The sequence below is a fragment of the Penicillium malachiteum genome, assembly GCF_028827825.1.
Source record: "Penicillium malachiteum strain IBT 17515 chromosome Unknown utg000002l:1.0-8849297.0:1.0-8852440.0, whole genome shotgun sequence".
In the NCBI taxonomy this organism is placed as follows: Eukaryota; Fungi; Ascomycota; class Eurotiomycetes; order Eurotiales; family Aspergillaceae; genus Penicillium; species Penicillium malachiteum.
In genome coordinates this window covers 540215-554229 of record NW_026643095.1, presented here as the reverse complement: position 1 = coordinate 554229, position 14015 = coordinate 540215, and the positions used below count along the sequence as shown (strand labels likewise).

Sequence of the window (14015 nt, the reverse complement as noted above, 5' to 3'; positions counted from 1 at the left end):
TCGTATACCCGACTTTCCTTGTCTCATGATAAATCAAATCTGTTCCAATTTACCTAACACCATACAGCATGCGAAACGCTCTAATACAAAACGAAAGTGGAGAGCATATCCCGCACGGGCTTGATTGGGAGAAATGTCCTGCAATAAACATAAACCTGGTAGGGAAGGATCCAGCGAAGCCTATCAGCAATACAAGAAAACAAACAAAGTAGTGGTGCAATTATTTCACAGGTTTGGTATTCTCATTGAGCAGAACTTTGGTTCTTTTCCATCATCCTCTTACGCGCGGCCAGAATCATGTCATCTCGGCGTTTCTGGAGGAGGCGTTGACGCTCGTCTTTGTTTTGTGACCACGCGCTAGACGAAGGAGAGGTTTCACTGGACTCTGCGCTTTCAGCTGCCAATTTTCCGCTAAGGTTATACCGAGAAATTAAGTCCTGTCCATCTCCTTTAGATGTCGACGCTGTGGAAGTAGCCTGGGTGGAAGCGTTTCCTGGTAAAGTCGGGATCTGAGGTTGGAATGATGGAGGCGGCTAGATAGAGAATGATGTCAGTAATTGAAACAAATCCAATCATGATATTTGCCGACAAATTCCTCGAATTCTCGAATAATTTAAAAGAGATAAAGAGGGAGGGGGATGTGACCACGAATGACACATCGAATTGTCGCAGCACATACCGTTTCCAATCCCCGCCCGGTCAATATACGCTCTGTTGTCGCTGCAACACTACCACCATTGCGCTGCAAGTCCCACATGATTTCACGAGTGCTCAGCTGGGGAAACATCTGAGAGATCTGCTCGACTTGAGCCGGGTCGACAGCGTTACCCCGGCCGCGGGGCCGGCCGCTTCCGCTGGAGCTTTCATCGCGGTTAAAGAACCATCGGAGAACAAAGTATGATACGACTGCTAAGGTCAAGAGCGACGGAATGTTGAGCGAAGGCTCATCGTCGTGCATTGTGCCGTGAGCGAGTTGCGCCCTGAGAGTTGGTTAAGTTTAGGCTTAGGTGCGGGAGAAGGCGGAGTAATTCCGGGTTGGGCAGGAGGTCATGTGGGACTGGGATGCCGACTTCGGGAAAGCGTCTCGGAAGTCAGTCAAGTTCAGACCGAAAGATTGGAATATCAAGAACCCGAGGGAGATTGGATGTAAGTAGAGATAGGATGTTAGGTGGCGGTTGTTGATATTGGAGAGTTTCGGGCGCAGGCGCAGCACGTGCCGGAAACTATTATGTTAGCCTGGCATTGTTCAGTGGCGAGATGGTCGATATCTATACTCCGTAGTAAATGGCGGAAGACAATTTTGATATTGGATATATATAACCCATAAACTGTAACTTAAAGCTATTATTCTCAAGTATTGGTTTTGATTTTCGATATAAAAATCTATCTGCCAGTGACTATCAGTACTAGTAGTGTATAGAGAGCCATGTACGAAGTACTAGATATCTCATTTGATCCCAAGGTCTACAGTATGAAATGATTCAGTCGGATTTGAATTCAAATTTGACCTCGGAAGGCTTGCCTATAATGATCGAATGACTTAGAAATCCAGCATATGTACTAGAAGCCCAAATGTTCTATAGCGTAGAATCTATCACTCAACCCATCCGCCGGAACGTTTCGTCATACTTGGTACTACGACTACATAGTGCTCGTAGCTCACATTACGAAAGAAAGACCCGGGGTTTACAAAATTCAAATGGAATTGAATTTGTCTCTAAAAGAGAACAACTGAAGTCTTGTGCAAGAAAGAAACAAACAGAAAGCCTTCATCATGCATAGATCATGAACCAATATCCTTCCCAACCAAGAAGCCCAGACCAACATGGAAAAACATTTGAACACTCGAAACCGCATAACACCAGCTGCCACAGAATAATTGAGCCGTGGAATAGCAAATGCTTCGCACCGGGGCTAGACCAACATAATAAAAAGACAAAGCTGACCATTCGTGAAGAAATTTGAAGCAGAGATTCATATCGCTCACTTGCGATTACTTCATATCGGCAGGGGTCAGCGCCTGAACGATACTAGTACCCTCACTGAAGCGTGTGCGGAAGATGCGATTGGCATTCTGGAACATGCCATCCTTAAGTGAGACGACGATGAACTGAGATCCCTTGAATCGAGTCTTGATGAGTCGTCCAATGTTCTGTGTGTGAGACAAATCCAAGGCCGCATCAACCTCATCGAGAATGTACATGGGAGCGGGCTTGAATTGCAAGAGGGCCATGATCAAAGACAATGCAATAAGAGACCTAAATCAGATGTTAGAAATTGGACTGTTGAAAATTTGGGAGAGACTGTCCTCTAGATTACGTACCTTTGTCCACCACTCAATTCTGTCAAACTCTGCTTCCAGACCTTACCCAAAGATACCTTGACTTCTAGACCGTCGGTGATATCCTTGCCCTCAGGCGGGTCAAGCTTAGCAAAGCTACCTGGCAAAAGTTCGGCGAAGATCTGTCCAAAGTCTCCATTGACCTTGACCCACGTCTTGTGAAGGGCCTCTTTCTTGTACTCGTTCAGATTGAGGATAGTTTCTTCGATCTTGCTCTTGTCGCGAATGACAGTCCTCATCATGTTCTTCAGAGCAGCCTCCTTCTTCTCAACGCTATCGATCATGTTCATAACCTTCGGGTTGATCTTCTTCTTCATTCCTTGGGAACGTTCTGTCAGGTTACGCAGGGTTGCCTTGCACTCCGCAATGTTCGAATTCTGGAAGTGATATGGAGTATTCGGGCGGCCGAACTGGTCCTTCTCATCCGCAATCCACTCATGTTCTTGCTCCATATGGGCCACCGCTTGCGAAGCGGTATGTTGGTCCTTTTGAAGTTTTTCGAGCTGGTGGCCCAGCTTTTGCATCTCCAGGCCTTCCTCGGTGATCTGAGATGACTTTGATTTGATTGTACGCTCAAGCTCGCGCATTTCATCGTCAAATCCAGTCAACTTAGCTCTCTCATCCTCAAGCTGTGCCTGAGCAATATCGTGAGCATCTTTGAGTCGTGTCTGCTCTCGCTTCAAAGATTCAATTTCCTCCACCTGAGCCTGGAGGGTGTTCTCTGTCTCGGCAAGTTGCTCCTCGGCCGCTGAAAGATCGCTTCCGACCTGTTCAGAGTCTAGGCGAGATGATTGCAGCTCTTTCTGGAGCTCTTTCACTGAAGCAGAGTTCTTGGTGAGAGCCTTTTTAAGAGAATTTAATGAGTTCTGAAGCTCTTCCAACTTGCTGTCTTTGTTGTTATTGAACTCGCTCATGTCCTTCTCAATCCGCTTGATATCTTTAGATGCTTCGGCTTGGCGTGTTTTCGCATCGGCGATATCCTGCTTCAGCTGCTCAATATTCGCTCGCATTTCTTCAACGGCTTGAATAATCTATGACAAGTTAGGTATTTCCTATAAATTTTGAGCCCTTCAAGGTACGTACCGAAGAAGAAGAGTTGTTGTTGATTTGCTCTTCAGTGAGTTTGATCTCATGAGTTTTAAGATCCAGGTCCTGTTTGATGGACCGAACTGCATCAAGCTTCTTCCTCTCCTTGTTCATGTTTTCTTCCAAAGAAGCAAGCTGACGTTCCTTGCTTCTCAATTCTTTAGTGATCTCATTGAGTTTTTGCAGAGTCACAAGAACACCGCTTGAGTTTGGAGAGCTTCCACCAGAAAGAGTACCCGATGGGTCGTAGACATCTCCTTCAAGGGTCACACTCTTCATCCGCACAGAAGGATCGAAGGTGACCTTCTTAGCTGTGTCGGCATCCTGACAGATGAGGGTGTTGCCGAATACGTAGTTCATGGCCGCAAGCACCTCGTCATCATACCCAATCAAAGACAAAGCCAAATCTACCTTGCCAGGGGCAATGTTCTGGGCGGCTCCAATCTTTTCAGCAGATGCCTTGAATGCGGAAATCTTGTTCAAAGGAATAATTGTAACACGCTTGCGCAGCTTGCCTTTTTGGAGCAACTGAGTACCGGTCTCGGCAGAGTCTACAACAACATTGTATAGACGTCCACCAGCACAGATTTCCAGCGCAGTCGCAGCTGGAACTTGATCCTTGTTCAGGACGAACAACTGAGCGACCAATCCCTTTACCTTTGAACGATCAAAATTTGGATGGGGGTCGGTATAATTGAAATCGATGTTAGCAGCCTTCCGTCGGAAGCCATCAGCCCGTTGGCGAAGATCGCGGATGTCTCGCTGTAATTGAGACTTTTCTTGGTAGATCTGCTCCTCTTTGCCAGGCTCGAAGCCAAGACGAGTAAGCTCTGACTCGAGCTTCGTAGCTTGCGCCTTCAGGCCTTCCAGGTCCTTCAGGAGACCTTGGTTCTGCTCCTTTGCCTTCTTGGCACGGGGTTCCTCCTCCTTGATTCTCTTCTCAAGGTGAGTAATCTTGAGTTTCGCTTGTTCTTGCTCTGTAGAGGCGTTGCTGACGCGGTTTCGGGCATCTTGCAATTGTCCTTGGTAGCCGCTCTCCTGACCTTCCCTGGAAGCGACACCTGTCTGCAATGTTTGAAGCAATTCTTCCTTTTGCTCCACCTCGACGTTTTGCGCATCGAGCTCAGCCTTGGCAGCGTCATACTGGACCTGCAATTTTTCGTAGATGGCGCTCTTTTCCTTCAGAGTCTTCTCAAGGTCGCGAACGGAATTTTTAATAGCCTTTCTCTTCTCCTTCTCCTCATCCATACTAGAGTTCTTCAAGTCAAAAACAGTCGTCAGGCGAACCAACTCATGTGAGTGATTTTTGACTTCGTCCTCAAGGCCTTGGAACTTGCCACCCTTACGGAGCTCCTTATCACGCGCGGACTTGACACGCTTCACATCCTCCTCCAAGTGCGAAATTTCACTTTTCAGCTTGTCTGCATTGTCTTCCAACGCCTGGACTCTGTCTTTCTTGCTGCTGCATTCATCGCCCGCAACACGCAAACGCTCTCCTCCACGTATGTAGTCATGAGCAACGACAAGTCGAGTCAGACGCTCCAGATCGTTTTGTGTTTGCTGGAAGTCGAGGAACGCACGTTTCTCGGAGCGGAGCTTCTCTAGCTTGGGCTCGATCTCCTCCTTCAAGAGCTCCTCAATTTCGCGCAGCTTCAGCTCCTTCTTGCTCATGGTTTTGATAGCCTTCTCCCGTCGATCCTCGAACATTCGTGTGCCGGCCGCTTCCTCAATCATCGACAGGATTTCAACCGCCTTCATGTTCAGCACCTTGGTGATGCGACCCTGCATAATAAGGAAATTCGGGTTGTTGATGTTCAACTGGACACTCTGGAACAGATTTTGGACAGTCTGCTGTTGCGCGCGGTGTCCATTGATCAGGTATTTGCTAGTTCCACCCAGCACAATTTGGCGGGTGACGGAGATATTACCATATTCTTCGAAGCCGATCGGTGATTTGGAGGTATCGCGGTTATCGAAGACAATGGTCACACTAGCCTTGGTCACGCCGGCTTGGCCACGCTTGTAGATCAAATCTTGAAGGTTTTGCGCTCGGACGGTGCTCATGTTGGTGATACCGAGAACGAAACAAATGGCATCGAGAATATTGGATTTACCACTACCGTTCAAGCCGGTAATGGAGTTGAATGCTTCGTCCCTGTAAATCCTGTCAGCAATTCCTCCATTGCGATATCATGAATGCTCCTGTTGGGAGGAGCTAGACTGGTTTGCGCACCATCCCGAAATAACCGTACGCACGGCGTACGATTTGAAGCCCTGTGATAGTCTAATTAGCTTGATTTGAGAAGAAACAGGACAGCGCAGCATACGTCTATCACAATCTCTATGATCCTCATGTTTGCGACTGAGAGTCAGCTCACTATGCGGAGTACATATGATGTTCGGAAGAGTCGAGGAGGGGCGCGACCCGTTGTTTTGCCCGCAAATCAGGTGTTTATGGTTTGCCCGTTTTGCACTAGCGTTGTCAAGATGATGTAAGCGTCATCAACAATCATCACGTGCTGCCCAGACGGCATCTATAGGATCTCGGACACTTTCATCATCAATGTCTCCGGCTGGGTTTAGAGAATTGTCTTATTCCCGATATAACTAAATACCTATTCCAAGCCAATCAGACTACACATTCAGTTCAGGCCTCCAGTTTACAAATAATCTGCTCGCTTTCACTTTACTACCTTCAAGGTACTCACAATGAAGAGCAAGAACCATTGGGTAGTGTTGCTATGGACCCAGGCAATGGGTCTTGCTCAATCAATGATACCAGCCGTACACGCCATATGGAAGTAGATCTCGTCCAAGGCTGTCACAGAACTTTAGCTCGTTCCTTGTATAAGCAGCGGAGACATTATCGGACACTTTCGATTCCTTCGCCCCCATACTATTTTGCCTCAAATGTATATAAAGGCCCAGGCCAGTCTCGAAGAACTTGAAGCCGTACTCGCATCTGCCTCACTCCTGCCTCAACTACTGTCTCACTCTAACCTCCGTCAGCAACTTGAAACAGACAATCAGTCTATCACATCTCAACTACATAATCAACCGCCCTCAAGCTTCTCGAGATGCCTGAATCAGCACCAAACTGGGATTTTCTCTTCAGCGACCCCAATTTCATCAAGTCATATGAAAATGGCGAAAGAGTCACTGGAACGTTTGCTGAGACTCTTATCGAACAGAGTGACATTGTGGCCGGCTCAAAGGCGGACCCAGAATGCTCGCTGGTCATACTAGACAATGCCTGTGGTACTGGCGTGGTCTCTAGCATTCTCCATCGTGATATCGATGATCACGTCAAGGGAAATTGGAAAGTCACATGTGGTGACATTGCGGAAGGGATGCTGCAGTATGCTCGCCGTCGTGTTCAGAGAGACAAATGGATAAATTCCGATGTCAAGACCGTGGATGTACAAGACACCAAGCTTCCATCAGGTCATTTCACACATGTCTTCACATCTTTCGGTATGCCAAAATATTATCATCATGATCCATGGATGTGCATTATTAAGTTATGAATGATTGCTGACCCTACTTTGCTTGCTAGCCTTTATGGCCGTTCCTCGAAGTTTGACAGCCTTGGACGGTATGAGTTCCTTTCATGGATAGTTTGTGAACATTGGACCTCAATATACTAATGCTCTTTGATATAGAAACCACTCGCATTCTACAGCCAGGAGGAGTCATTGGGTTCACCACCTGGATTCAGCGTAAGTCAAATCATATCTTCAAGTTGTTATTCCGTCACCTCGAACGAAAACTTACTATTCTTTCCGTAGCTGGTTGGGTTCCAATCATGAAGAAAGCAATCGACCTTCTGCCGGGTAGATTGCCGTGGCCAACTGCGGATGAGTTTCTGAGAACCTTAGGCGAGGGTAAACTTTGGGATTCTCCGGCATGGATCGAAAACCAACTCAAAGAACGAGGCTTTTGTGACATCAATGTCACCTCTGTCACAAAAAGCAACCCCGTCTCGGTATCCGACTTTGTGGATATGGCCATGTTCATGGTACCCATCGTCATCGAGTATTTCTGGTCAGAGAAGATGCGACAGGAAAGCAAGGACAAGATCAAACCAGTTCTGGAGAAATACCTTATCGATACATACGGGGAGAATGGGGAAGTGTCTGGGGAATGGATGGCTATTGTCTCCACCGCTCGAAAGGCCAGCCCTTGACCGTTGAGGGTTGAGCCTGTCCAGTGGTGAACATGGATTTTGCTTCAAATAGTACAAACCTCAGTTCGATGATCTAGCCGTTGAATATGCAACGATAGCCCAGCATTATGCGCACAAATATTAGGAAGGTCAAAACTTGAATGTCTTTGAAAGGTCATAACTTGGTTTCCCATATAGCCTCATTTACCTAGTGTAGGTAGTTTCAAGTTCTTGATAAATCACCACGCCCAGATCCCAAACGATATTGTACTATCGGCCACCCGTTAGAGCAATATTACAAACCAGATAGCCAAACGCCACTGCTGATCGATTTAAAACTACTATCCGCGCCTGACCCGGGGTGCATGCATAAGCTCTTATGAAGCATGATGCGTCTGACCAACTGGACGAGCAATCCCCCGTTGGCTTCCAATCGATTATCCAAATCCTCGTATCGAAGAATGAACTCACGCTACAGAGTTATGGTTAGCGCATGTAACAGAGTATTTCTCTTGTATTTTCTCTTCTCCCGAGGTGTGCTAGAGACTTACTCGAACCTTCTTCCAACTAGCAGGATCCCACAGTAGATAAACACCACGTTCGCTAACACCACGTTCAACATCAACTGGACCAGGATATTGTTCATCACGGGTCAACCAGCATCGCTCAAGCTTGTGGTATCGCCATTTGCGACCCATTAACTCTTCCGCAACGAGTTCCTGCATGATATCTCGAGGCATACTGTAGAAGATGTAAAAAAGGGTCTCGTCGCTAAAGCCGGGAATGCGAGATTGAAGTGATTGAATGTTGGCGACATTGTAGCAGGATGGCAAGGAAAAATCTTGTTCCAACGGGACTGCGGACATGGATGACACGAACGGCGACGCGAACGAGGTGTGGAGGGGTCTAGTAAGCGCAATAGTTAGCTAAATTCATAGATCAAATCTCGATTAGGCGGGCGCGCATACTCTGGCTGGTTCAAATCGAGTCCTAGAGTCATCAAATCTTGGCCAACAGCAAGACTGGCCACGTCGGGGCTCTCGCTATGAATCATGCGCAATAGGCCGGCCAAGCCAAATCGGTCCAACTCGCTCATCTGTGCGAGAGGTGGTTGTTCTGCACTTTGTGCGTTGGCGGGAACCGAAACATCTTGTCCTTCATTGGCTTGTTGCTGTCTTTGCTGCAGTTGTTGCGGGTCGCTGAAGTTGCGTTGACCCGACATGAGGATGTTGTTCAAGTCCTGTTGGTGTCGGTGAGTGCGGGGCCTGGGAAAGACGATCGCCGATCTACCTACCTCCTTCTCCTGCCCCAAGACCCCATTGGGTCCTTGGTTAACAGGCGACCGTGATGTTCCAATACCTGTAACTCAGAGTCAGTGATTCATTTCCACACATTCATTTCTCCCATCCAACAACGGAGGAAAGGTGCCGCCGCATACCTGAATTGTAACTTCCAAACGCAGTATTTTGCATCAACGAGCCCCGGCGGTCTTGGCCAATCTCAGCAGCAACATTTCGGCCCAACGGAGGGAATTCGTCGATGTTGCCTGTCTGCGGCTGAGTGCCAGCTCCTAGCTGGCTGCTGATGCCCTGGCCACCATTCCTGAAGTCGTCTAACCGATTGGCGAACTGGGCGCCGGAGGGAAACATGTCATCGTGAGGAGGTTGCTGCGGTTGCTGAACGGGATGTGGTTGGGTTTGAGAGGTTCGCGAAGGGGGTTGCGATGTCGGGGGAAGCTGCTGTCTCTGAACAGGTGTGTGCTGAGCAGCTCGTTGGCTGGCATTAGCCCACACATGCTGTCCAGGGTTCTGAGATTGTGATTGCTGTGGTGCGCCTGAGAGAGAGGGAAACTCGCTAGAATACAGAATCACGGTCAGTGTCCTCGATCAAAATTTCCCTTCACAACCACTGGATTTGTGCAGTCTTTGCTTTCTGAGCAAACCAGGTTGTCACTTACGAAAGGTCTAGAGGTGTGGCTGTCTGGGAACCGCCCAAGCTCTGTGCGAAACTGCCCATCGTTCCCATGCTGCGTTGCTGATTGCTTTGTAGGGTAGAAGTTCCACTCGCGGGCAGATTGAAGTTCCAATTCGCTGCGCCACCTAGATCAGCGACCCCCCACGTATTAGCATCCACTCATAACAGCTCTCCGCTTCTAACCATTTGTTCTGCAGACAAGCCCACAAAACAACATACCCAGTTTTCCGTTCGGCAATCTTGTTGAGGCCAATGTTGCGTTTCGAGCCTGTGCTTGCTGTGGCGCGGGGAATCCGGACATGCCTCGTAGCGGCTGCGGGCCGGGTCCTGCCAAAAGAGAACAAGGAGTTAGCATGAACTACACTGTCTCATAACGCGTTGCATATGATTTGGCCCAACACAGGAATGTGTCGAGAGATCCCTGCGAAAGGTTTTTTTTTTTTTAGAAAAATGTCTCGGTCGCAAATCGAAGGATCATCTCCCACAACTGCCATTGGAGGATGAAATGCTTCCATCACTTCCGTTTGGAGATAAAAGAGTCGGTTTATCAAACCCAGCTCTATAAATGGAGTGCTGTTGAAGGTATTCCCTCGAGAACATGATTCAAAGTACACCGGGACCAAGGTACTCAAAAGATAGAAGAAGAAACTAACGAACCTGGTCGATTCATGGTTGAGGTCTCGGAAGTGATATTGAAGACGCGAGCTCAGAGACCTTCAGAGACTCGGTGAGAATCGGATACGGTCAAATATCAAGTTAAGACGGTCTCTGTGGAGGGGTAGTCGTCTACCATGAAAGGTCTCTTCAACCTGATGCGGCACTGCTCCGCCTGGAGGTGGAGCGAATCGATTGGGTAATTTAGGCGCGCGGAAGTATTGGAGGAGAGCACAGGCCAGTTGAAACTAACCGCGAACTTCAAAGTCCTTTAATAGAAATAAAGGAAGTAGTGATGGATTAAAATCAGTGTCAAGGACGGGGTTGAACCAGAATAGAAGATTAAATCCAACGATGAAGCAAGAAAAGTGATATCAGTCAATGTAATGATCAGCAAATCGTCCATTTAAGATGTGGTTGCACGTGACCCTCCGTCGAGCCCGAAAAAACGCATCGTCAATTAATCGAAGCCTCCGCCAACAACTCCCCAATCGACCTCTACACAATGCATCGGCCAGTCATTACTCGTTTGGCCCAATATGGGGGTCTCGCACTCGCCGAACTACCTCCGCCATACCTGGCACCTTCCCTTCACTTCTCGATGACTCGAACCCAGTCCTCAAACTTCTCTACGACCCCCGTCGCCGCTGGCCGAGGACGCGATTTGAACCGAACCCGCGGTGTATCAGCAATTCACCGGACCGGCCCCCGATTCAAGCTCGGTGTTTCCAAGTACCCTTTGCCGAAACCTGTTTCGCCTGAGTCTCTCCCTGCCCGAGCCAAAGCTCCCAACCACGGTCTTTGGGGTTTCTTTCCCCCTTCGCGTGAGGCAATGAGCACGCCGGAGTTCGATCTGGAATTTGGTAGGCGGATACCATCTTTTCAGCTTCTTCCGGTTAACCCCTTGCTAATGTATGGTTAGGTCGCCCATGGGCTATTACCGAACTCCGTGACAAGAGCTGGGATGACCTCCACCGACTCTGGTGGGCCTGTCTCAGGGAGCGCAACCGCATCGCTACCTCAAACTTGGAGAGAGAGCGCTTGAATGCTGGATACGGATCTCACGAGGCTGATAGTCGTGACAAGGCTGTAAGTTTCGTCCAATTGTGTCTACTGGCTCGCCCCTGTCTAGATCAGTCCATCGAGGAGGAAGGACAATTTCTATTCCTTCGCTGAATAGGTCTTTTTGTATCATCACTACCCGAGTTCATTTACTGATATTGTTTGTACTTTCAGGTTACCACTACCATGTATAACATTAAGCATGTGTTGCGTGAGCGCTGGTACGCTTATGAGGAGGCCCAGCGTCTCTACGCTCAGGGAGTTCGCCCTGAATACGAGACTTACATGGAGAGCTCCGAGGCTGAGGAGACTGTCTCCAAGCCATAATGTGCAGTTGTGCTAGCTCCTCGAGGAACCAGGAGTGCATTGTTTGGAACTTGTAGCAATATTCTGGCTGATTCACCATTGTTCTTTTTATTATATACTTTTGGCATGTAAAATATCAACGCAATACTTCCCTTTGATCATAAAACTGTTCCAATTCTAAATTTATCACTAGAATGTTTCGAATTTGAAGCTTTATGGTATCCCGCTATAGGCATCAATGAGATCTAAATATTAGAATGCCACTTGGTACCAGTGGTACTTGGCACTAGGCCCTTTGTACTCTGGTCTTTCTCAGGGGCCTGATGAAAGAGCATTAAGATAAATATAGAACCAGGAGAAGCTTCAATACACTATATTTGCTTTTATAGGCCCCAATGTACTGAGTAAAAGGGGGCGTTTGGAGATTCCCACGAAACTTGAGACTAGTGGCGGGCCCGTCAAATAGTCTTCCCTTTCTTACCGCTTCGTGGATCCGCGGGGACAAACGAGGAGAATCCATCTTTCTTTCTTCTTTTTTTGCCTCCAACTTAATACCCTCCCCTATTGTATCTATCTCTCTTCCCTATCACAGTTTCCAACATGGATGAGATCGCTCCCGAGTACGACGTCGTGGTGCTGGGCACCGGTTTGTTGCTACCCCGCCATTCCAATAGCTTTCCCCCCCTCAACGCTGACCAACTTCTCCTGCAGGTTTGACCGAGTGTGTTCTGTCTGGGTAAGCTCCTCCAATATTCAAATCTACTATATAGAATATAACATATAACTAACCAGTTCTTTCTCTTGCTAGTGTCCTGAGTGTTAAGGGTAACAAGGTGCTTCACATTGACCGCAATGATCATTACGGAGGGTACGTCAACGAAGCTTCGTACAACGCCACCGCGGGGAAACATCTAACTATGAATCTAGAGAGGCTGCCTCCGTCAACATTGAAACCGTATGCCGTCTTATTCAATAATCCACAATCCTCTACTAACCCCTATTGCAGCTATTCAAGAAGTACGGCAACGTTCGCCCCGGCGAGGAGCCCTGGAAGAAGTATGGCCGGGTCAACGACTGGAACATTGACTTGGTTCCCAAGCTTCTGATGGCCAATGGAGAATTGACAAACATTCTGGTTTCTACCGACGTCACTCGGTACCTCGAATTCAAGCAGATTGCCGGCAGCTACGTTCAGCAGGGCAACAGTTCCAAGGCTACTGTGGCCAAGGTTCCCTCCGACGCTGGTGAAGCTCTGCGCTCCTCCCTCATGGGTATTTTCGAGAAGCGTCGCGCTAAGAAGTTCCTTGAGTGGGTCGGAGAATTCAAGGAGGATGACCCATCAACTCACCAGGGTAAGTGATGTGCTAGGTTTCGGTGTGATGAAGCTGGTAGCTAATTGAGGGCTAGGTCTGAACGTCAGAAGCTGCACTATGAAGGAGGTTTACGACAAGTTTGGTCTTGAGACCAACACCCGCGACTTCGTTGGCCACTCCATGGCTTTGTACTCTTCGGACAACTACATTAACGAATCTGGTGTGTCTGTCGACGCTATCAACCGTATCCGACTCTACGTCAACTCTATGGCCCGCTACGGAAAGTCTCCTTACATCTACCCCCTCTACGGTCTGGGTGAGCTTCCCCAGGGCTTTGCTCGTCTCTCCGCTATCTACGGCGGTACCTACATGCTGAACACCGACATCGATGAGGTGTTGTACGAGGACGGAAAGGTTACCGGTATCAAGGCCACCATGCGTGACCGTGATGGTCAGGCCGAGGAGATGAAGTTCCAGACCAAGGCTAAGAAGATCATCGCTGATCCTTCCTACTTCCCTGGCAAGGTCCGCGCTACTGGATACTTGCTCAAGGCTATCTGTATCTTGAGACACCCTATCGACAAGACCGACAGCAGTGATTCTTTGCAGCTTATTATCCCCCAGTCTCAAGTTGGGCGCAAGCACGGTCAGTGACACATTTCCTTTGAATCGATTAACGTCATGACTAATAGGTAGTAGATATTTACATTGCCATGGTCTCTTCTGCACACAACGTTTGCCCCAAGGGCTACTACATCGCCATTGTCTCGACCATTGCTGAGAACGATGTCAACCACCACCTGGAGCTCGAGCCCGGTTTCGAGCGCCTGGGTGCTATCGAGGAGAAGTTCATTACTCCTCCTATTCCTCTCTACGAGCCCTTGGAGAGCGGTGCCAATGACAACGTTTTCATCTCCAAGAGCTACGATGCCACATCTCACTTTGAGACCACAACCGGTAAGCATGACCTTTATCCCTACCTGTGTACTCTGTTCTGTTCTAACATTCTATAGCGGATGTGCGAGATATCTACCACCGTGTTGCTGGCGAAGAGCTCGTCGTTGAGGGTCTCCGAGAGGACCAACAGCTTGCCCAGGAGTAGATCTCCTTTCAA

General features: G+C 48.3%; 6 protein-coding genes across 6 annotated transcripts; 3 read left to right on the top strand and 3 right to left on the bottom strand.

Annotated features, from left to right (window-relative positions):
* Positions 1–242: 242 nt before the first annotated feature.
* Positions 243–958, bottom strand: N7483_003255 (CUE domain-containing protein; the record flags this gene model as incomplete). The annotated part of the gene is made up of 2 exons (XM_057086692.1): positions 243–533; positions 680–958. The coding sequence occupies 2 exons, from the start codon at positions 956–958 to the stop codon at positions 243–245; spliced, it is 570 nt and encodes a 189-aa protein (XP_056946521.1).
* Positions 959–1993: 1035 nt separating this feature from the next.
* On the bottom strand, positions 1994–5781 carry N7483_003254 (condensin subunit SMC2; the record flags this gene model as incomplete). The annotated part of the gene is made up of 5 exons (XM_057086691.1): positions 1994–2258; positions 2324–3372; positions 3425–5582; positions 5661–5701; positions 5755–5781. The coding sequence occupies 5 exons, from the start codon at positions 5779–5781 to the stop codon at positions 1994–1996; spliced, it is 3540 nt and encodes a 1179-aa protein (XP_056946520.1).
* A 723-nt stretch (positions 5782–6504) lies between these two features.
* Positions 6505–7613, top strand: gtmA (gliotoxin thiomethyltransferase; the record flags this gene model as incomplete). Its single annotated transcript, XM_057086690.1, has 4 exons — positions 6505–6901; positions 6984–7022; positions 7090–7146; positions 7216–7613. 4 exons carry the CDS (start codon positions 6505–6507, stop codon positions 7611–7613), a joined length of 891 nt encoding a protein of 296 aa, XP_056946519.1.
* A 274-nt stretch (positions 7614–7887) lies between these two features.
* On the bottom strand, positions 7888–9921 carry N7483_003252 (NOT2/NOT3/NOT5 family protein; the record flags this gene model as incomplete). Its single annotated transcript, XM_057086689.1, has 6 exons — positions 7888–8064; positions 8144–8498; positions 8561–8951; positions 9031–9446; positions 9550–9691; positions 9786–9921. 6 exons carry the CDS (start codon positions 9919–9921, stop codon positions 7888–7890), a joined length of 1617 nt encoding a protein of 538 aa, XP_056946518.1.
* Positions 9922–10725: 804 nt separating this feature from the next.
* mrpl4 (mitochondrial 54S ribosomal protein uL29m) lies at positions 10726–11609 on the top strand (the record flags this gene model as incomplete). The annotated part of the gene is made up of 3 exons (XM_057086688.1): positions 10726–11083; positions 11143–11309; positions 11457–11609. 3 exons carry the CDS (start codon positions 10726–10728, stop codon positions 11607–11609), a joined length of 678 nt encoding a protein of 225 aa, XP_056946517.1.
* Positions 11610–12188: 579 nt separating this feature from the next.
* Positions 12189–14003, top strand: N7483_003250 (secretory pathway gdp dissociation inhibitor; the record flags this gene model as incomplete). Its single annotated transcript, XM_057086687.1, has 8 exons — positions 12189–12234; positions 12300–12324; positions 12397–12456; positions 12516–12543; positions 12595–12940; positions 12996–13547; positions 13601–13858; positions 13915–14003. 8 exons carry the CDS (start codon positions 12189–12191, stop codon positions 14001–14003), a joined length of 1404 nt encoding a protein of 467 aa, XP_056946516.1.
* Between the last annotated feature and the right edge of the window lie 12 nt (positions 14004–14015).